The 24,300-nt window shown below is 34.8% G+C and overlaps 1 protein-coding gene across 1 annotated transcript in view; it reads left to right on the forward strand.

Annotated features, from left to right (window-relative positions):
• LOC150099521 (small COPII coat GTPase SAR1B-like) overlaps positions 1-23,351 on the forward strand; it is a 124,878-nt gene extending 101,527 nt beyond the window's left edge. Inside the window, exons 5-7 of the mRNA XM_090404528.1 lie at positions 5,856-5,959; positions 15,472-15,603; positions 22,978-23,351. Of these exons, the coding sequence (XP_090260654.1) occupies positions 5,856-5,959; positions 15,472-15,603; positions 22,978-23,091 (350 nt within the window). The 3' untranslated portion in view covers positions 23,092-23,351. The remainder of the gene's footprint in view (positions 1-5,855; positions 5,960-15,471; positions 15,604-22,977) is intronic.
• Positions 23,352-24,300: the final 949 nt, after the last annotated feature.

The following is a 24,300-nucleotide window of genomic DNA, read 5'->3' on the forward strand; positions in this document are numbered from 1 at the left end:
GTAAAATTTGAGACATCTCCTATGCCAGCAATCACATACAGAGTTTATACAACAATGCAAAGACTGCACATAACATGCCTAATATACATGTTATTATCATTCCAGTCTTTCAGTTTATGAAAAAAGTGTATGTTGGAAAACATTCCCCCTCCCCCATCACCCTCAACAAAAATTAGCTATCATCAAAACTTGAAAATATAGAGCTTAAAATGTACTCAATAGTTGAAGAATATTAGGATTTATATAGGAGTAATAGCAAGGGCTCTTTTGCAATAACTCTGTTTAATGAAAAAAAAAAGAAAACAAATCCATTTTTACTGTTAGGATAGGAAAAAAAAATTAAATGGTCACCAGTGAAAGAAAGAATTGGGCAACTTATGAATGAAATTTGAAGTGTAATAAGTAATTTGGTATTGAATATAGTATTGTTATTCATTTTAGATTAATTATGGACTCTACAACCGTGTTATAAATAACTATTTTAATTTCCCGACGTTTCGACTTCATATTAAGGTCATCATCTGGAGTATATACATATATACAGAGGCAAGCTGAATTACATTTCACACAGTATGCTAAAGAGACAATGATTTGATCAACGGTTATTCTACTGGCATGACCTCTAGTGAAAACAGAATTTTAAAAAATTAAATAAAAAAATACAAATAAAAATTAATTAATTACTTAATTAAAAATACATCAAAGCTATAATCTATTTAAGGTAACATCAGAGAAACATTCTTTCATATAGATAATTTTGTTACATTAAAAATGATGTCCTAACATGACAATTGTTATATTAGATTTAAGATTCTGGATTACTTATGGTCGTATTAATAGTTAACTCTTGGGGAGAAAGGTTAAGTGGGTAGAATATGTGCCGTCCATATGCTTGGGATTTTTAGACCATCATTATTGTTAAGATTAGGGTGGTTGATAAGAATCTCACAGGCTTCCTTAAATTTACGTTCATACCATGTTGTGATGTAAACAACTGGTGCTTTTTCAGTCAATTCTGTGTAAAGTGTTCAGGGCATGATCAGAAAGGCCAGCTTCGTCATAGTTATATTTAATGTGTCATTTATGTTCCTTTTGTCTGATAGGAATTGTGTGTCCTGTTTCCCCTATATAGTGTAGATTGGTGAAATAAATACGATATACTCCAGGGTGGGCCAGAGGAGGGAGTGGGTCTTTAGATGAATTGAGTAAGCTCTTTAATTTTGCAGGAGATTTAAAGGTGGCTTTAAAGGTTGTATTTCTGTAGTATTCTTTTTATTTTATCTGATGTCCCTTTAATGTGTGAAATGGTTATAGTTTATTATAGTCTAGTTTATCTTTGTTTTTTTAGTGAGGTCTTGTAGAGAATTTTGTTGATAGCTTTTGGCTGCAACCATTTTTTAGAAAGGTATTGCTGATAATTTAAATTCATCTATAAGCGGACATTTTTGAATTTCTCCACAATGAACGTAAACTACCAACCACAAGCCAGCAACAACAACAACAACAACAACCAGAAGCAAGGAATAACAGGAGTCACCAATTGCCTTCAAGTAAAATGAACGGTAGTCAACTTATCCAACCATTCCTTTAACAAAGATGAACTGTTGCTACTCGGCAAAGGTTTAAACTTTGCCATAGCAATGATCAATTAACAAACTGGATTTTATTTATAATATTTGAAAGAGGCTTTAGATTCATCCCAACTACCATAGCAGATTAAATACTTTTAGAAACTGCTAACATTTTAAATGTAAATTATAAGAAAACGATAACTAGCAACTTATCGAAACATGAATTAACAGCAGTGAAATCACTAAAAGCAAATCTGGACATCGTAATTACTAGAGCCAATAAAGGCAGTGCCACAGTTATTCTAAATCGAACCACATATTTAGAAAAAATGAATCTGATAGTCTCGGACAACTGTACCTACCATCGGTTGTTAACTACGACCCGACCAATCGAATAAAAAAGAAAACAGAGAAGCTACCTAAAGCAGTCCCTACATGGCCTGAAGATAGATACAGTCAAAAAATTACTTCCGCACTATGCTCGGTCTTCAAGAATTTACGGTCTACTAAAGATTCACAAACAAAACGCACCACTCCAGCCAATAGTCGAAGGTATAGACAGCCCTAATTATCATCTAGCCAAGAAATTAGTGTCAACACTAAGTTAGTTGGTAGGTCATTCCCTCTCCTATATCAGAAACACACAACACTTAATGAACATAATCAAAGACTTTACATTAGAAAAAGATGATTTATTAGTCAGTTTTGATGTCTCTGCCCTCTTCACGAATGCATCAATCAATGACAATCCTTCTTTTACAGGACAAATTCCCTCATGATATCATGGCGCTCTTTGTGCATGTATTATGTTCTTATTATTTTGTTTGGCAAAACATTTTCTACCTACAAAAAGAAGGCACAGCCATGTGCTTGCCATTATTTATCCCTATTGCTAACTTTTATATGGAATATTTTGAGCAACGTGCTCTAGATTCTTCTTCTTTAAAAACCCAAAAGTCTGGCTTAGATAAGTTGACAATGTTTTCACTGTCTTGCCCCATGGCCGCCAGACATTAGACACTTTCCTCAGTCACCTAAACAAACAACACAAATGCATACAGTTCACAATTGAGATTGAAGAGAAGAACACACTTCTTTTTTTAGATACACTTGTCACGCGTCTTTCTGGTAGTCTTTCCTTCACTGTTTACCGGAAACTGACACATACTGGCCAATATATACACATATACTCCTACCACCACCCAACACAAAAACTAGGTGACATTAATACTCTAAAAAAACAGGGCTCTGAAGATTTGTTCCAATGAACAAGTGCTTAAAGATGAATTTAAAGTTATCAGCAATACTTTCCTAAAAAATGGTTACAGCCAAAATACTGTCAACAAAATTCTCTACAATCCTCACAAAAAAAAAAAAACAAAGATAAACTAGACTACAATAAAACTATAACCATTCCATACAGTAAAGGGACATCAGATAAAATAAAAAGAATACTACAGAAATACAACCTTTAAAGCCACCTTTAAGCCTCCTGCAAAATTAAAGAGCTTACTCAATTCATCTAAAGACCCACTCCCTCCCTTCCCTGGCGCACCCTAGAGTATACCGTATTTATTGCACCTGTAATCTACCCTATATGGGGGAAACAGGACACGCAATTCCTATCAGACAAAAGGAACATAAACGACACATTAAATATAATTATGGTGAAGCTGGCCTTTCTGATCATGCCCTGAACACTTTACACAGAATTGACTGGAAAAGCACCAGTTGTTTACATCACACCAAAACATGGTATGAACGTAAATTTAAGGAAGCCTGTGAGATTCTTATCAACCACCCTAATCTTAACAATGATGGTCTAAAAATCCCAAGCATATGGAAGGTACATATTCTACCCACTTAACCTTTCTCCCTAAAAGTTAACTATAAATATGACTATAAGTAATCCAGAATCTTAAATCTAATATAACAATTGTCATGTTAGGACATGTTTTTAATGTAACAAAATTATCTATATGAAAGAATGTTTCTCTGATGTTACCTTAAATAGAATATAGCTTTGATGTAGTTTTTAATTAAGTAATTAATTAATTTTTATTTGTATTTGTATTTTTTATTTATTTATTTAATTTTTTAAAATTCTATTTTCACTAGAGGTCATGCCAAGTAGAATAACCGTTGATCAAATCATTGTCTCTTTAGCATACTGTGTGAAATGTAATTCAGCTCGTCTCTATATATATGTATATACTCGAAATGATGAAGTATATGAAGGTCGAAACGTTTGGAAATTAAAATAGTTATTTGTAACACGGTTGTAAAGTCCATAATTTATTTAAAAAATTCTGATCACCGTGTCACAATAAAGGAAAGGATAATACTGTTGTCTATAAATACAGTGTAAATATAATTTAAAATATATTGCCTTTCCCTTAGCTTATGAGGGCCTGTTCTGAAAATAGGAAAATTAATCTGTGAGCGAGTATATATATATAATATCACTTTTATGTGGAGTAAAGAATCTTGTGTTATGCACTCCCCCCCCCCCCCCCAGGTGCAATACTTGTTCCTTACAAATATTTTTGAATGCATTTAGCAGTACAGCAATCCCTCTGTTAGTGCGTTATTTTTTTTCAATACCCAAATGTGATTAGTGCGCCTATATACATCTTAAAAATAAATGTTAAAGATTTTAAAAATTTTCGATCTATACATTTTTTATGGCTAACCATTTTAGAAAATCGCTCACAGAATGAAATAATTTAGTTACTGATTTGAAACATTTTACAAAGTTATTTTTTAATGGCATACTACTATTTCCATGTATGCTATGTTCCAAATTTACTGATCATATCTCGTGCAGTTGTTTACCTTTTTTATTTTAAATTATTTTCCTAACCTTTAATCATGAGTAAAAGAATTAGTGAGCAAAAAATGGAAATGTGAAAATGATTCGAAAAGTAATTTGATTGGAAGAAAAACGTGAAATAATAAAGAAAAATGAACAAGGCGAGTCCAGAGCATAGATAGGACAAGAACACAAAAATGGGTGAATCGAGTGCTAAATACAAAGAGAAAAGTAAGGCTGCTTCAAGTTCATCCTACATGCACTCAAAATCAAAGTATTGTAATGATTGAATTAGAGAGACTTCTTTTTACATGGATTGAAGAATGTTACCAAAAACGGATCCCACTAAACACTGGCCTTATTAAATCAAAAGCATTGTCTCTTTGTAACCTGGAAAGAAAGAGCTACCAATAATGGAAAAGAAGAATTCCACGTTAGTGCTGGGCGATTTGAACGTTTCAAAAAGAGAAATAGCCTACATAATGTTCTAATCACCAGAGATTTTGAAGAAAATTGTGTAAGAAGGGGACTATTGTGATCAACAAATATTTAATGTCGATGAAACCGACCCTTTTTTGGAAGCAAATGCCTTCCAAGACTTTTCTAACCAAATCAGAGAAATCTTAGCCTGGTTATAAAGTTGAATGAAATTACTGCTAGCAATATGCAAGCCATTTCCGACTTGCTAAATTTAGATGCACAGCGGGAAGATCCTGAAGAATATGAAGAAAATATAATCACTGACAAGCCCAAAGAGAATTCACAGAAACAATTTGAAAATAGTTTTCGTACAATCAAAATTTTTCAGCAGCAGTTCTTTGAGACTGACCCTGGTAAGAGAGAACGAGTAAAATTTGCAGAAGAGGCAATAGGGCCATGCCGTCAGTTGTATGAAAAAAAGAAACAGAATGCCTGCCAAACTACCTTAGCTCAATTCTCTGTTAAGAAGCAGAATAATAAATGTATATTCTGAATATGTTTTATTGTCTTTCAGCTTCATGGCTTTCCTTTAACTAGGCCCTGAGACATACCCTAATTCTTTTATAAAAAAATTTATGGTTCAAAAAAGAAATCTGAGGAATGAATTATACATTTTCCCATAGGTTGTTATATTCGATAGTGCGTTTTCAATTAATGTGCCAGTTTTAAAGAGCGCATTAATCGAGGGATTGCTGTAGTATTATACAAAAGTTAGGCATAAAATAAGAATTGGGTAACTCATGCTGTTGCTATTCTAGATGTACTCTCATGGTGGAAGGCCAGCAGGCAGATGATGATGTTCATTTGTGATAAGTACAGTGCTTTCCAGATAATGGTTTTGTGGATACATTTAGTTAAATAATTAATAAGTTATCTTAATCAGTTCCTTTGTAATCATACTCTCTGCTGGATTTTTATTAAGTTGTTTATAATTTAATTTTACTAATTTTTAAGTTTAATATATTGATATAAGTTATTTATTTTGTTTTTAGCCAGAAGAGTTTGGAAAGATTATTTCCCAGCAGTAGATTCTATTGTCTTTCTTATAGATGCTTGTGACAGAGAAAGATTTCCTGAATCTAAAGCAGAATTAGATGTAAGTGATTTTTTTTTTTTTTTTAGAAACTTCTTTAACATGCAATTTTTAAATTTTGTATTAAATCATTTCTTTTATATGGATAACATGGCTGGCTTTAAAAAACATAAAGGAAGCTATAAGCATTCATTAACTGTGGAGTGTACTTCAATAATGGTTGCCATCATCATCATCATCAAATTCCTGCCATGTACCCTCAAGGGGTGTACAGGATATGAAGTACTACATGAAAAATTTACATCATTACTAACTTCTTATCTACAATTTTCCTCCAAATCAGTCTGTTACTTGTCAAGATTCCAACATTCTCAGATCTAATATTTCTATTGTCTAAGGCACTTTGTACCATATCAATCCACCTATATCTTTGTGTTCCTCTGTGTCGTTTTTCTGCCAACCTGGCAGAGAACACTTGTTTTGCTAATCTTTCCTCGCCCATTCAAGTGACCATGCCACCTGAGATTAGCTCTGTTAACGCATTCCTGGATGCTGACAATGTCAAGTTCTTTCCTAATATCCTCTTTTTAATTATGATATTTTCATTGATGCCATCTGTTCATGCCTCTAATCTTTCTCAGGACTCTCATATCTGCGGTCTCTAGTCTTTGGTCAAGTGTTTTACTTCTGACCCAGCTCTCAGATCCATAAGTTAAAACTGGTTTGAATGCTGTCTTGTATACAGCTAATTTAGTGTTCCAACTAATTTCTCCCTTATTCCATATGAATTTATTCAATTGACTTCCTACCATACCATCTTTGTTGATTCTGTTGTCTATTTCCATATTTAATTTACCATCTTCACTAAAAAGCCCGCTAGAGGGCACCATCAGGACTGTTAGGAGAACAGTAGCTTCATCTCTTCATTCGCAGTTACTGTGTTGTATTGCATACGTGCACGTGCCTTTTTTTGTAAGTTCCTTTTGAAGATGGCAACGTGACGTTGCTGAAATATCAGAAATATTTATTAAAGTGTAATTTAATTTATATTCGTATCTACATTGTTCAATTCCTTAAGTGATTTAGTAATGCGTAACCAATGTATAAGCCTGTCTACGAGAATCAACCTGACCACATGCCTCTCTGGTTGAATCAGTCACGGTTTTCTTCAAGGCTTGGCACTGAATCTCCAGTGTTTGGTTCCTGTTCTCAACCTCTTTCATTTTTTTCTTCAATAATCTTTGTGTATTTTAGTCTACAGTTCACATCTGAGAGCTGCTCAACTTTTATTTGCTTTAAAACTTTCTTAGTTGTTCTTCTTTTCAAAATGAAATTCAATTTTATCCTACTCAAGACTAAATAGTGATCTCTTCCAATTTCAAATCCTCTGTACACTCTGGTGTCCTTCACCAGGGAGAAAACATCACTATCGGCAATAACAGAGTCAATGAGACTCTTCTTATTCCTTTAGCCTCTTCTCTCCATGTGAATTAGTGCACATTTTTATGTTGGAACATGGTGTTATTGATAACCAGTCCATGTCCTGAGCAGAAATCCAACAGGTATTTGTCATTATTATTTGCTTTGCTCTTTTCTCCAAATTTTTCAAAATATTTTTGTATGTCTGACAATCATTTCCTACTCTGCAATTTTGATCCCTAAGAAGGACCAACTTTTTCATTGTGTCAAGAAAAAGAGTGATGTGGGAAAATATCAGAATGGAGAATTGGACAGTGAGACTTATTTGTGCCTCTGGTCCCACAGATGGTTCTACCAAGTAGAAGTGGAGGAATTTTTTGAGGCTTTAGAGAAAGCAACAGTGAGACCTAAGTCTCACTGTCCAATTCTCCATTCTGATATTTGCCCACATCACTCTACTTGAGACTATGCCATTCAAGACGATTAGTCCCATATTTGGTGTTGAATACTATGGCTACCCCCTCTTTTCCTTGATTGTCATTGTCTGAATATAACATTTTGTATTTACTGCTCAGAAAGATCTCTCCAGTTTGTCTTTTTTTTTTTTTTCTGTCACCCTTATTATGTCGATCTGGTACTTATCTAATTCCTCAGCTAGCTCCATTTCTTTGCCATTCAGGCTTCTTATGTTGATAGGACCGATTTTTAACTCTGATGTTAAGTTGGGGTGTATAATCAGATTTGTTCCAGTAGGTTACTTTTCGCTGTTTGCCCTGCCTGGTTCCTTCCCTGGTGAAAACAACGGGGGCCTTGTTTTACCAGGCGACACCCCCATCCCTCATGAAATTCTGTAATGTTGTAACATCATTCTATATTTTGGTTTAAGCCAATAAGAATACAATTTGTTCGGCTAAATCACAAATTGCCAGCCCATCCTCGTTCATTCAGTATCCAGGTAGATACCCAACAGGATGCACCAAGAGAAGGTGAAGACTGCACATTAGGTCAGAAGCCCTGGTCGGTTCTCCACATTCCTTTAAAGGCTATATGGAGGTCTCCTCTCAGTTATACAGCTTTGAGCCTTAAGCACCCTCATAATGGTGGCCTCAGATTAGTATTAATCAAGACATCTGGAAATAACACAACAAAAGCTTAAAGTGAACATGAAAACCTTCTTCATTCTCATCTGTCAGATGGGGCAGGTTGAGTTCCCTGTATACAAATATTTTCCATTTGGTTCCATCTCTGGCCATTTCTGCCATCTCTCTGAAGCTCAATAATTGTGACCTTTCTTTCAAAAGCTGTAGCCAAGTTCTTTTTGGTACACCTCTTGGTGATTTTCCTCCAGTGATTCCATTTAAGACTATATTTGGTAATCTTTGAAAGCACATTCTCTGTAGTGTCAAAACCATCTTAATTGCTGTTTAAGAATTATATATGTGATATCCTCTCTATAGTTTAATTTGTATTTGACTTGCTTATTTGTTTTGTGTTCTGACCAGTGAGTCGTATTTATTTTTCTTAAGTATTTCATTTCGAATGCTCTGATTTTCTGTATATCTTTCTGATTTGAGTGTCCAAGTCTTGGCTCCATCATTGCTGTAGTTATAACAATGGTTTTATAGTTTTAGTTTGAGGCTATTTTCCCATATTTTGTTTAATTTATTCGTATTAGATTATCTTTTGTTAAGTCTTTGTTAATTTCATGGAAATCCAATGTGTGATATACTGCTGCTAATTTTTTCACCCCAAAATGCATAACCTTACACTTTGCTTCATTAAACTGACATCCATTCTTATTAGCCCAGACTGCCAATCTATCCAAATCATTCTGCAAAATTTTGACATCATGTGCATTCACTATTGCTCTACATGAAGACGATCAGCTTGAATATTATTATTATTATTTTGACACCTCCAGGGAGTTCAAAGCCTCATTGAGGGATGGCACCTCTGCTTTTCAGCTCTCTCCACCATTCAATCCACCAACTGACCACAACTACACCACTGCCATCTACTGCCGACCACCACCACTAGTATTTTCACAGACAATCACAAACACCCATACTACCCATGCCGGGATTCGAATCTGCAGCATTTTGGCTGGAGAGCAGATACACACCACTCAGCCAGCCAGGCCAGCGTATATAATATAAGAAGAAGAGATTTGCTAAACTGAGACCAATAGCAAGGATAACGAACTGATGTGAAACATTTAGATTCCTTGCTCCTATTGGAAATTGAGAAAGACACAGCCTACTGCAGCTGTCATTAAATAATATTAATTATTATTCTTATTATTATTACGAGCAACTCCAAGGAGTTCTTACTCATCAAGGGAGACCCTAAACATTATTTCAAGAACTATTCAGCATTACGCAGTATCAATCATACTTTGCTTTGAAACTCATTCAGTCATGGCATCCACAACAGACTATGGCAGCTTATTCCACTCATTCACTATTCTCCAAGTAAAAAACCTAGTTCTAAAACACTCTTGCTCAGTTTCCCTGGATGTCCTTAGTTCTCCCACCACACCTGTTCTGAAAAAGTTCCTCTGAATTAATTTTGTAAAATCTTGTATCATGCCTTTTCCGCCTATCAACCAGTGTCTGTAACCCACAAATCTTCAACCTGTTCTCGTAATGTTCATTCCATAGACCTGCTACCATCTTGGTCACTCGTCTCTCGATCCTCTCTACCTCCTCCCCATCACCAAAAAATCCTGGCACCCAGATTTGCACACAGTAGTCAAGATGGGGTCGTATCAAGGCTTGATAAAGAGGAACAATAACCTGTTTGTCTCTGCTTGTTAAAGTATTTTTCAGCAACCAAGTGATTCGATGAGCTGCTTTAGCCACTTTTGCTATGTGCCCCCTAAACTTCAACTCTCTATCTGCCAACACTCCCAAATCCCTGGCTTCGTCAATCTCCTGGAGTACAGTTCTACCAATGTGATATACTGCTGCTAATTTTTTCACCCCAGAATGCATAACCTTACACTTTGCTACATTAAACTGACATCCATTCTCGTTTGCCCAGACTGCCAATCTATCCAAATCATTCTGCAAAATTTTGATATCATGTGCATTCACTATTGCTCTACCCAACTTTGCATCATCAGCAAATAAATGAACAGTTCCTCTCAGATCCTTTCCTGTATCATTAATGAACAAATTAAATACTAGTGATCCAAGAATAGAACCCTGCAGCACACCACTAGTCACAGGTCTTCTTTTTGGACTTTGCTCCTGAATAAACTACTCTGATATCTCTCCATCAGCCACCCTCCTATCCATCTCACCAACTCTATATCCATCCCCATGTGCTGCAGTTTACTGATTAGGATTCCATGGTATTCTGTCAAAGGCCTTTGCAAAGTCCAGCAGTAGTATCACTGTAAACCCATTACCCCCTATCCAATTCAGCCATCACTGTATTATAAAATGTGAGCAAGTTACTGAGGCATGATCTACCCTTCACAAAACCATGCTGTCCCTCATACACTATCCCCGTTCCATCTATCGATTCCTGTATTTTGCTCTTGACCTACTTTAACAATGACTCCTGATATGCTGATTGGTCGGTTATTTGCTACATTAGTCTTGGAGCCTCCTTTATGCAATGGAACTATTTTCTCCTCTTTCTACCCCCTGAGGACTAACCCAGAACTGATACTTAGATTAAACAATATGTTCAAGGACGCTGACAATTCCTTTGCTCCCTTCATGTAAGCCTCGAGCTAGTATACCATTCAATTCCACAGATGTATTCACATTAAGGTTCTGTAATATGCTATTCACCTCAGTTCCCGTATAAGCCATCAGTTCCCTCATTCCTGTATCACCACCTGGATGATATACTCTTGCAAAGTGTTCACTTAGTAATTCTACTATTTCGACTGATTCAGTTACTGTCCCACCATTGGCATTCCTTAAAATGCACATAATTTCAGCTTTCTTTTTTTCCTTTCATCGACTAGTCTCCAAGTTTCCATCGATAACCATTCTTCTTTCTTTTAGCATATCCTAAAACATGTTCTGCTATATCATTAAGGACTCTTTTTACTTTTTTCCACTTAAGCCTCTATATCATCATTCCTTATATCCTCTCCTCCTCCAAAATTAATATCTATATTTTCCTTAACTTTATTTTAAACTTATTGCAGACTTTGGCATTTTGTAATTTAGCAATATCAAATTTCCATCTATTAAATGTTTTCCCTGATTATTTTTTCAAATATATGACTTCATTGATCCTATTATTAGGTAATGATCTGAGCCAATCAGCACTTCTTTTATTTTGGACATCTAATAACATTTTCCTGCACCTTTGCTGATTGCAATATGATCTATTTTATTCTGTGTTTTGCCATCGGGTGATGGCAAAACCCAGGTTACTTTATATATTTTCTTATGCTGGAAGATTGTGCTACCTATTATTAAGTTATATTTTGTTGTGTTGTTATTTATGCAGATTCACTTAAATCGTATCTATCAAACTTACTAAGCAGTTGCTCTAAGTACTGGCCTGGATTTTTGGTCCTATCTCCTTTTTAGGCATAAACACATTTATATTTTTTAATGACTGTGCCAGTGTATGCCCTATAATAATAAAATGCACTATTCAGGGAGACAATTCCGATAACCCAAATATATAAACACCTGCTAACTCCTTCAGACAGTTGTGGCAAAACCTCTCAACTTAACTTTACCCTCCTGTGACAAGTTCGTAATTTTAGAGTGGTGAGTTGACGCTCTTAGTCAGGCAAGACTCAGTTTTACGTAGAAATACATGTTTATTTTACAACTTTAAATACACTATACAATTATATAAGTTTACTCTTGTTAAGATTACAATCATACATAAAAACTAAGTTAGGAAACTTGATTCTTTCAAGGGCTGCCTAATGCATGCAAAATTTTATATCTAGTAAATTGCTAAACTTAATCTTCATTAACACAATTCACTCATCTAACAATTCCCTCTATAAATCTGGGGACATTAAATTAAATTATCATTAATTTATGGCTCATAATTCCTCTCTCTACAATTCTGTTAAACTCATTTAAACAATCTCGATATCTGGTTATAGCCTACTGGAGCAATCACTTAAGAGTTCACTAGTTAATATTGTTCTGATATTTCATACTTCTTGCATCTAAATCTTTTCATACAAACAGGCTCTCAAAACATAAATAACAAACATTTACATTACCTTCACTCGATTACGGAATGGGTCTGTTGGTTAATACTGTTGTGGAAGTACCCGAGGTTCAATTCCTTGTTTGGATCACTCGCGGCGTTAAATTCCTGCTAAGTGGCTATCCTCTATCCACTCAATGGCTACCTTTGTCATTTGAGGACTTTATGGGAACATCTACAACATAGCACCTGCTTGTAATGAAAGCGTTAGCTGCGTCACGCTGGAATTCCGTCCGTAGTTTCATGGACTGCCCGATTCAAACTTCCTGCTGCTACGCATCCTCACCCGCTGTTCTGCCTGGAAACCGCTACCTCGATTGGACCTCCTCACGACCTCGAATCCTGGGGAAAAAAGCCCTCTTCCTCCTCCTGCAGTCACTTATATTATTCATCACATAACGTCCAACAGCAGAAATGAAGTTTATGAGAAAAACTGCAAAGTATACCCTATTTGATCACAAAAGAAATGAAGATATTATGAAAGAATTAAACCAACAACCAGTAATTGAAAAAATTAAAAAATATAAACATAGATGGATGGAACACGTTCAAAGAATGAAAACAGAAAGATTACCAAAACAAGCCTTAAAGTACAAGCCATTAGGAAAAAGAAAACCAGGACGTCCTCTTCAACGTCCGATTCAACGATGACTTCTAAGGCCGGAACAGGCCATACTAGGCCTAAATCCTTGATACGTATGATGATGATGATGATGATGACATAACGTCCCTATCTCCTCCTGAAACCCCTGTGCGGCACTATGCTAGTCTCGATCTCCAATAATGTCAGCACTTTTTCTGTGGTAGGAATCACGAAACTGTTATTACGCACACCTGTTCCTAGTATTACACAGCGTCACACTAACACGTACCAAACCTTTGGACCCACTCTTACACTTTGTTCAGTGGAATATTCAAGTTAATTTCAGCTGCACTGTATAATACTAAATTTTGATTTATAATTCATAAAAAAAAATTTAAATAACACAATATAATTCCAATCTGTTATACTTCTTTACTATAAAGTGGCCCTTCCCATTTAATGTTATGCATTAAATGGGAAGGGCCACTACCCAGATCATTAGCAAGGTCGTCTCCTCCTATAGGAGGAGACGACCTTGCTAATGCTTCTGCCTTGGTATCTCCACTTGGGCCTGGCTCCCACTGAAGAGACCTCAATAAAGGTCGAAACTAGTCTGGGTAGTGGCCCTTCCCATTTAATGCATAACATTATACATATCCGCAAGGATATGTGTTTTGCATTATGGGAGATACTGAGATAGAAGTGTTGGTAGCTTGCTCCACCTTTGCAAGGAGTCGCCCGGTGTTGTACCACCTTACCTCAGTCCTGAAGATACTTTCGGGTGCAAACTTTGTTTGCACACACTTGGATAAAGGATTAAACTAAATTTATTATAGTCTGACCAAGCGAAAAATAAACTTTCAAGACAGTGTTCAAACCAGTTTTAACTTATGTATCTGAGAGCTGGGTCAGAAGTAAAACATTTGATCTCGAAAAATATGAAGATATTTAACCACTGATAGTCAGCCGAAAGAGATTTCATAGAAACAATTTAAAAATATTTTTCGTGCAATCGAAGTTTTTAAGCAGCAATGCTTAGAGACTGACCCTGATGAAGAGAGAAGCAGTAAAATTTGCAGAAGAGTAGAAGAGGCAATAGGGCCATATTGTCGGTTGTATGAAAAAAAAGAAACAAAATGCCTGCCAACTATGCTAGCTCAATTCTTTGTTAAGAAGTAGAATAATAAAATTTATATTATGAATATGTTTTATTGTCTTTCAGCTTCATGGCTTTCCTTTACCTAGGCCCTGAGACATACCTTAATTCTTTTATAAAAAAATTAAGGTTCAAAAAAGAAATTTGAGGAATGAATTGTACTTTTTCCCATAGGTTATTATATTAGATTAGTGCGTTTTCAATTAATGTGCCTGTTTTACAGAACGCATTAGGTGCACTAATCGAGGGATTGCTGTATATCATTTATATTTCTTTATTCCATGAATAAAGAAATGCATTCCCACTCAGAAAATTTATTCTACCAGTACTAATCCATCATACTTCGCTAACCCCCAATAATTCAATTTTATATTTTTCCATCTCCTTTCTTAGTTGTGCTAGTTTTCCTGTTTGAATATGTGTTTTAAACATTCCATTGGCCAATTTGTGTCCTAATTTTCCAAGCTTTAGTCAATATCAAGGGGTCTGCCTGATTTCTGCATTTATCCAACTTGAAAACAGTATTTAAATTTTTGTAGACTTGCAGGTTGGTAGCCCACAGAGTATAGCTGCTAGCATTCAAACATGCATTTTATGCAAAAGCATTTACTCTCGTGTGGATGTTTTGGTTACACCGCTGATATCCGTCACCAGAGCCTCATTTGTGATAACAAATTCTACCACAAGAAGAGGGGGGAGGGATATTTGAGTGGGAGAGACTGTGTTATATATCATGAAGTCAAGGACTTCATAATATTACACAATCACTACCCCTTAGAACCCAATTTCATCTATATTTATATAAAAATATAAGATCTGACAATACTGTTAACAACAGGAAATATTCTTGTCTAATAGTGTGGTTTTTGTATTGCTTTATTTCCTCTTCCTAATAATTAAATAAATTTTGATATTTTACCTTGATTTTACTTTACTGAAGACCTTATACTCTCACTTCCCTCCCACCCAAAAAACTAAAAAATAAACTTTGTATATACAGTTATATCATATGCCAAAGTAAATTATACTAAATAATAGTACTAGCATAATTCCAAAACCTTTTGTCAGAAACAAATGATTCAGATATTCATAAAAAACTGATAAGATTATTTGCATTTGTATGTTAATAATTCTTTAATCATTTGCATACTTTATTTTTGTTTAATTGCAAACATTTTTAGATTCATTCATTTGAAGTTGTTTATGTTTTAGAGTTTACTGACTGATGAGCAACTGGCAAATTGCCCAGTTCTTATACTAGGTAATAAAATTGATAGGCCAGGAGCTGCTAGTGAAGATGAACTTAGAACATATTTTGGGCTCTTTGGACAAACTACAGGAAAGGTGAGTATTTTTGTTTAAGATATTATAGTATATTTTTGGGCTCTTTGGACAAACTACAGGAAAGGTGAGTATTTTTGTTTAAGATATTATAGTATATTTTTGCTGTTCAGATTTATCATGTTACTGGCTTGATCACTGAAAATAAAATAAAAAAAAATATAGTATCACTCAATCACAGTCATTTTCATTTATGATTTTTACGTGCACTTCATGTGTATTACTTAGCCCTTGGTTCCCGAAAATAAATGTTGGTTGAATGTTTTTCAACATATAATGCAGATACTTTGGATTATGTTACTTTGAATTTGTGCTCCTAATTAATTGTTTTTGAAAGTGTTTTCTTTCCAATTTCAACACCAAATGAAAGTGCAATAAGAGTTATTAGGATAATGGAAGAACTCCTGACAAATCTTTAAGTGATCCTGAAAAGGTGCTCATGCATATTTGTCGTCCAGGAGCAACCGCCTGCATGCTTCTGCCTTAGTGTCGCCACTTCTAGGTCTGCCTCCCACTGACAAACCTCAATAAAGGTCGAAACTGATCTGGGTAGTGGCCCTTCCTTTAATGCATAGCATTATACATGTCTGCAAGGAGATGTGCGTTGCATGGTGGGAGATGCTGAGACAAGGAGTGATGAGAGAACTTGGTCTACCTTTGCTACGAGTTGCCAACAGATGCACCACCTTGCCTCAGTCCTGAAGATATTTTCAGGTGCAAACTTTGTTTGCTCACACTTGGCTAAAGGATTAAACTAAATTTATTATAAAACCCAACTATACCTACTTCATGTGGCAAACATGATGGCAACAAAGTCCAGTAATGTCAAAGCACTTTGAGTATTGTTAACACTGCAAACCATCATCAAAGTAGTTAAAGTGATCACCATATGAAGCGCTACAGCTGCAGACTCAACATCAGAGAAAAAAGAATTTTGTGATTTCTGTTGCTAATGGACACGTGCTAGCTTGTAAAGATTGGCGAATCAGTGCATGAACTTCTGGCCAAACTCAACCAGCATTTTTCTGTCCTCTTAAATAATTTTTAAACAGCCATTAACAATGTCAAACAGCACCTAATCATTCTTGACAAGACTTTCTCCAACAGAATTGACTCAGTGGTGAGAAAGATCAAAGTAACTTATGATCAGTGCCTAGATGAAGTACATTCCAATGACAACCCATAAGCTGTATAACCTAATGATGACAACAGTGCATACTCTGTTGAAGCCAAAGATAAAAAACATAATGCTGTCATCCTCAACTTTCCAGAAACAGATCTTACACTAAAAGATGACATCAAGCTCACTGAAACCTGCAAGTTAAATCTCCCAGAAACTGTCAGGTGCTTATGCTTCAGACCACACACACATATAAAGATGGAACAACTTTCCCATTCCTGGTTACACTGATGAGCAGATTCAAATTCATAACTTCTGTAAATAGTAAATTCAGAGGCACTTATGAACATGTATAGATCTTAACTTCATCCAGTAGGAACGAGATCATCAGCCATAGGAAAAACATCAAAATAATGATGAAATTTGGACTATGAACAAAGAATACTGGTGTGAAACTCGCATTCTACAGTTAACAGCCACTGTGAAAACCAAAACCCAAACATTGCATAAGAAATATGCTCGGCCCATGTGGTCAATAGTAAATCTCAAAGAACCTTTGAAATCCATTTTACACACATACATGGTCTCAGTAGTGTCTTTCCGTCTTTCCATCACCTGCTTTTCCTAACAGAAACCTAAACTCCATTATTCATTTAGATTCAAAGGCAACATCTGTGCATATATTTGCTCTGATATATACCATGCCAAACAGTATTGAAATTAGAATTTCCCAATTTTGACCTCCTTTGGCTGAGAATCTCTCTCTCTCTACCTCACTCTATCAAATTCATTTGTTGTCTATTGTTCTCTGGGAGTGCTTAAGGGTCAAAGCTGTATAACTGAGAGGAAACGTCCACATAACCTTTAAAGGAATGTGGAGACCCCACCAGAGCTTCTGACCTAATGTCCAGTCCTCACCTTCTCGTGGTACACCCTGTTAGATATCTACCTGGATACTGAACGAACAAGGATGGGCTGGCAATTTGGAATTTAGCCGACCAAATTGTATTCTTATTGGCTTAAACCACAATATAAAATGATGGTACAACATGACAGAATTTCATGCCGGCTGGGGTGTCGTCTGGTTAAACAAGGCCCCCATTGTTTTTGCCAGGGAACCAGAGTGAACAGCAAAAAGTCAGATACTGGAAAATCCTAAAACACACCCCAACTCAACATCACCAGAGTTCAAAATTGGTACTCTCAACATAAGAAACCTAAATGGCAAAGAATTAGGAGCACAAAGAAATGGAGCTAGCTGAGAATTGGATAAGTACCAATTTGACATAATAGGGGTGACTGAAACAAAAAAGACAAAAACTGGTGAGATCTTTCTGAGCAGTTAATACAAAATGTTATATTCAGGCAATGACAATCAAGGAAAAGAAGGAATAGCCATAGTATTCAACACCAAATACGAGGCTAATCTTCTTAAATGGCATGCAGTCTCAAGGACAGTGATGTGGACAAATATCAGAATGGAAAATTGGACAGCGATACTTATTTGTGCCTATGGTTCCCACAGAAGATTCTACTAAAAATGTGCACAAATACACATGGAGAGAAGAGGCAAGGAATAAGAAAAGTTTCATTGACTATGTTATTGTTGATAGTGATGTTTTCTCACTGGTGCAGGACACTAGAGTGTACAGAGAATTTGAAACTGGAAGTGATTACCGTTTAGTCTTGAGCAGGATAAAATTGAGTTTCATATTAAAAAGAAGAACATTTAAGAAAGTTTTAAAGAGAAGAAAAGTTGAGCATCTCTCAGATATGAACATTATTCAAGAAAAAATGGAAGAGTTTGAGAACAGGAACCAAACCTTGGAGGTTCAGTGGCAAACCCTGAAGAAAACATTGATTGATTCAGCCAAACAAGCATGTGGTGTGAAGTTGTCTGCAAATAGAAAAATCAGAACTCCATGGTGGACACAGGAAGTTAAAGAGGCAGTGAAGGAAAAGAAGAAAGCATATCAAAAGTTTCTGGCAAATAAGTGGGCTCTTAGAGAATACAGAGACAAATGTAAGAAAGCTAAACTTTGTAAAACTAGCTAAACAAAATTCGTAGGAAGACTTTGGTAAGAACATGGAAAATAAATATCAAGAAGGTGGTAAGATATACTTGAGGTTGTTGAAGAAGCTCAGAAATGGAGGAAAAAGTGTTGTAAAAGGAATTAGATGATAAAGGTGACATGAAAACCTGAGAAAAAGATATCCTTGAAGTATGGAGTAATTACTTCAAAAAATTGCTAAAAGAAACAATCGGTGACATCACAGTAGTAATAAACACTTAACATGCACTTGCAATCAGGAATACATGTTCATACCTGAAGTAGAAAAAGCCTGAAATGTGGAAAGGCAGCGGAAGTAGATGATATTCGACCAGAAATGCTCAAGTATAGAAATATAAAAGTCTTGCAGTGACTGTACTGCATAGTTCAGAAGGTGCTGGACAGAGCGATGAATTCCAGATGATTGTAGTAGAGCTCTCATAGTACCATATACAAAAAGGGAAATAAAACTGAATGTAAGAATTGCATTTTTCTACTGAGTGTTCCTGGTAAGATTTATGCAAGTATATTTGAGAAACAGTTCAGAAGGATTGTGAAAGAGAAGCTTGAAGAAAAACAAGCTGGATTCAGGCGAAGTAGAGGCTGTCAGGATCACATTTTCACTTTACAAGAATAGTTGAGAAATCATGGGAATATAACAAAGATCTGTATTTAAGTTTTGTAGACCTGGAAAAAGGCATATGACAAGGTGCCAATAGAAAAGCTGTTCAAAATGTTGCAGTTGTATGGTGTCAATGGAGCATTATATCAAGCAATACTAAGTCATATATGTGAGTTCATATCATTATATCAAGCAATATATGAGTTGTAAGTCAACAGTTAGATTTGAAGGAAGTAAAGGAAGATGGTTTAATGTTAAATCTGGTGTCAGACAAGGATGTACATTATCCCATCTGTTATTTATTATCTATATGGATTATGAAGGAAAGTGGTATTAACCCTGATATCAAAATTGGAGATGTTAATCTCATCTCTTTAGTTTATGCAGACAATATTATACTTCTGAATAAATCCAGTACAAGTCTGCAAGATTCCCTGACTAAATCGAATAACTGCTGTAATAAATTTAGTATGAAAATCAGCATTAAAAAGACAGACAATGAAAATAAACAGAAACATTGAGAACATCAATTGTATCCTGAACAGTGAACCTATAGAACAGGGGTTCCCAACGGTGTGCCGTATAGTTTGAAGTAATCACGCAACAATTCATGGCATGCTATACGACGCATGCGTTAATGACACATGACGAGTATTAAACGCATACAATGTAAAGTAGATGCACATTCGAAGTTGTTCATTCCAGTTTAAGAACTGGAATATCATCATATTCTTCTAATTATGAAGCACTGGCCAACGAAATGCAATGCCAAAGATCACACTAACTTACATATATATATATTTAAATTTTTATATAATGTAAACTTTTAAGTAATAAAACATTTGATTATAATGTAAACTTTGTATGTATTCATTTTACAAAAGAATTCAAAAAATTTTCCTTGAAAAATAGATGGTGCCCATTGCCTTACCAGTATTTTAGAATGTGTTCTAGGAAACAAAAAGGTTGGGAGCCCCCTGCTATAGAATAAGTAACACATTTCAGTTCTTTAGTGCAGATGGAAATTTAATTAGCAAATGGACAGCAGAATTAGCAGAGCTGGTATGGTAGAAAATCAACTGAATAAATTTATATGGAATGAGAGAGAGAGAGAGAGAGAGATTAGTTAAAACACTAAACTAGCTGTGTACAAGACATGTTCAAACCAATTTTAACTTGTGGATCTGAGAGCTGGGGTTAGAAATAAAACTCTGGTTTAAAGACCGGAGACAACAGATGTGAGAGTCCTGAGAAAGATTAGGGGACTGAACAGATAGTATCAATGGCAGTATCATTTGAAAAATGAGGATATTAGGAAAGAACTTGACATTGTTAGCATTCAGGAATGTGTTAGTAGAGCTAATCTCAGGTGTTATGCCACTTAAACAGAATGGGAGAGGAAAGTTTAGCTAAACAAGTGGTCTTTGCCTGGATGGTAGGAAAAAGACCCAGATGAAGACCAAGATATAGGTGGATTGATACAATAAAAATTGTCTTAGAAGACAGAAATATAAGATCTGATAATATTGGAATGTTGATAGATAACAGGCTAATCTGGAGGAAACTTTTTGATACGAAGTCAGTAATTATGTAACTTTTCATGCAGCACTGTCATAAGATCCTGTACCCCCCCCCACAAGGGTATATGTCAGTAATTTGAAAATGATACCATAATTTAATACAGTTAATCAAAATATTCACTCTGACAACAGAAGCATATTAGCTAATGGAATTACATTTGAACCTTTCATCCATCCTTTTTAATTTAGCTTAAAAAAATGTATTTGAGAAACTGCAAAAGATATGGAGAAAATGCCGAAAACACTAAAAAAAACTCAAAATTAATGCTGAAAAACTAGGATTATAAATCAACCAGAATAAAACCGAATATTTAAATATGCAGAAATCGCAATCGAGGTGGAAATGACCAGTTTATCATTGATAACCTGAAATTTAAAAGTGCTGTTTCCTTCAAAATATCTTGGAACATTGATAACTCAAGATAATAAAATTAGTACAGAAATAAAAGAATTGATACCTCCAATAGATCTTAGCATTCACTACATCATTTACTATCCTCCAAAATTCTGTGAAGCAAAATTAAAATAAAAATATACAAGACAATCATTAGATCTGTTGTTTAATATGGAGCATAACAGATCAAAATGCAAAAGTGTTGCTGATATTTGAAATTAAAATCATCACAAACAACTACTCACCTGTTAGAGATAAAACACCAGGTGAATGGAGAAGACATAATCAAGAACTATGTAAACTCTATGGATAACCACTTCGTTGATGAAATTAGATAGATAACAGGCTAATCTGTTATCTAACTGTAGATGCATTGGAATGATAATATCGAAAAAGGCCTAACTGAGATGGGAATCCAAGACTGAAATGATTGAGCTCAGGACAAAAAGGAATGGAAGAAGTTGGTACATGCAGCAAAGAATCTGAGAGGTTCAGCAAGCTGAAGATGACTCCCCCCCCCCCCAAAAAAAAAATTAAAATTAAATAAAAAGTGCTAAAGAGTTTCTCACTGTTTTCACACCAGCTAAATGTCAAAAATAATTATAAGAATGGGGTTATTATTAATATTGATTTAATAGTTGCATGTGACACAAGTGGTTTAGCTGATTTTATGTTGCTCCTACCCATGAAAGGTTATTGCAAACCTATAGTACATTTTGTACCATGGGCAGGCTGAGGATTTTTTCTATTTTTAATTTATTTAATACATAATCATTTTGTTTATTAACTCTTAATTTCAGTTCATAATGAATTATTCTTGAGATGGGGGGGGAGAACTGTAGCACAAAGTGCTGCAGATGCTATAATTTTGTGGTGTGTAAAGATTTTTCTATATGGGGGGGGGAAAAAGTGAAAACTAAGCATTTGTTCATGATTTTTATTTTTAATTAGTATTTTAAATAATTATAGTTAGAAAACAGAATTTTTAAAAATTTGGGCATATGCAATTCTTCAGAAGTAAAAATTGCTGTCAATTTATTATGATTTAGCAAAAAAAGTGTTGATCTTTACATTGCCTTTCCACCTGGTTAGTTTATATGCAGTAAATTATTACAGTTCCTCATATCCACCAAGGGCATTTTTTTCTTTTTTTCAGTGATGAAGAAAAAAAAATCTTATGTTACAGTATGGAAGTTTCTCTGATTTTGTCCTGCTATTAACAACAAACTATGCAACTTACAGAATTATAAAAATGAGTATTAGATTATCTAATATGTATTTAAAATTAGAGCTATCCCTCCATGTTGTTAGGATCTATGTTACTTTCATTATCATTTGTTCGACAAAGCTGCAAATGTGAATTAATCCAGTCAAGTGTTCTAAGTGTAGAAAGATTATCACACCTGTTAATGGAGTTAATGAATTTGTTTCACTTCTGATCCATATTACTTCAACTCTTAAAGATTACTTCACATCCATATTTTGGTAGATGTGAAAACATCTACCAAAATGGGGAGGTTAATGCTACAATATTTATAGAGAATAAATATTATGAACTTCATTAACAATTTCTTAAATTGATTGGTAACTTTTTTTTCTCCCCCTTACAGGGAAAAGTTCTAAGACAAGAGTTACCAGGACGTCCTTTAGAACTGTTTATGTGTAGTGTGCTGAAAAGACAAGGTTATGGTGAAGGATTTCGATGGCTTGCCCAGTATATTTGACAAAAATTTAGTTTACCATTGGCTCACATTAAGTTGCTTTGACAGCAGCAGCAGTAACATTCATTTTCTAGGAGACATCTATGGACATGATATGCTGGAGGATGAATTGACCTCCTGTTGTAAGTAAAGTTGGATACATGTGTTTCATTTTAACATGTATCTTAAAAGAATCAAGCTACACTACTCTTATCTGTCAAGGATAGCATGTGTAAAGTAAAAAATCTTGTTCCAGTGAAAATTAAAATCATTATGCAACTTAATAGATAGCTGCCTATTATTTCAAGAAATGTTGGAATAGGGTATAGCTGAAGAGTGTGAGAAATGCAGTAAATTAATTTTCATGATGACACTTTTTTTTCTCATACATTATCATATCCACTTTTTAAAGGCTGGCCTTTTTTTGTTTCAAACAACTTCTTAGCCAAGTTTCTGTTTTTGTCCACTTAAAAATTATTTCAGTCAGTATAAAAACAAAGCTTACTTCTGATAAATTTTGTCCTAATAAAAGTTATACTTCGTAATCACATTGTGAAATTACTCTTATAAGAGACGTAAATTACTGCAACTAGGCTTTAATTTATAGAAGTACTTTGTGTTTCAACAAAGTAGTTTTGTAAATTTGTTGCCTAACATAATTTAACAATGCTCTGAAGCAGTGATCAGGCCACATGCATATTTGTTAGATCAAGATCTTTCATCTTTTTTTTTTTTATTTAAAAAACTATCTTAAATTTCTCTAAATTTTTGGAAATAAAGTCTTTTCACCATTCATACTATTTTCAGAAAATTGGCAAAATAATAAAGCACAAAAATAATTAATATTTATTGGAGAATAAATTTGTGTAGCTAGCATTTTGTGTAAAATGTGTATTTGTATAGATATTCATGTTTTTGTATTTTCTACTTGCTAAATAAATAGTCTCCAGTAAGAGCTAGTATGATGTTTGATGAGATAAACTTTATTTCCACACCACCTAACACATCACTTACCTATTATTTTGTTATCTCAGAATATGTGTTCTTTGAGTGCTGTACATGATACTGTAATAGTACCACATAACTAAATTTACATTATAATTTGCATCAAATCAATAGCCCCCTCTTCTAAATCAAACTGTTATTTGTCAGGTCTTCAACAAGAAAGTGTGTAGGCACACTTAGTTAGGGAATATGAGGTTAAGATTTATTATTGCATACGAAATCTTGGAA

The sequence above is a fragment of the Typopeltis vanoorti genome, chromosome 14, assembly GCF_054136105.1.
Source record: "Typopeltis vanoorti isolate ZY-2024b chromosome 14, IOZ_Tvanoo_1.0, whole genome shotgun sequence".
Taxonomy (NCBI): Eukaryota; Metazoa; Arthropoda; class Arachnida; order Uropygi; family Thelyphonidae; genus Typopeltis; species Typopeltis vanoorti.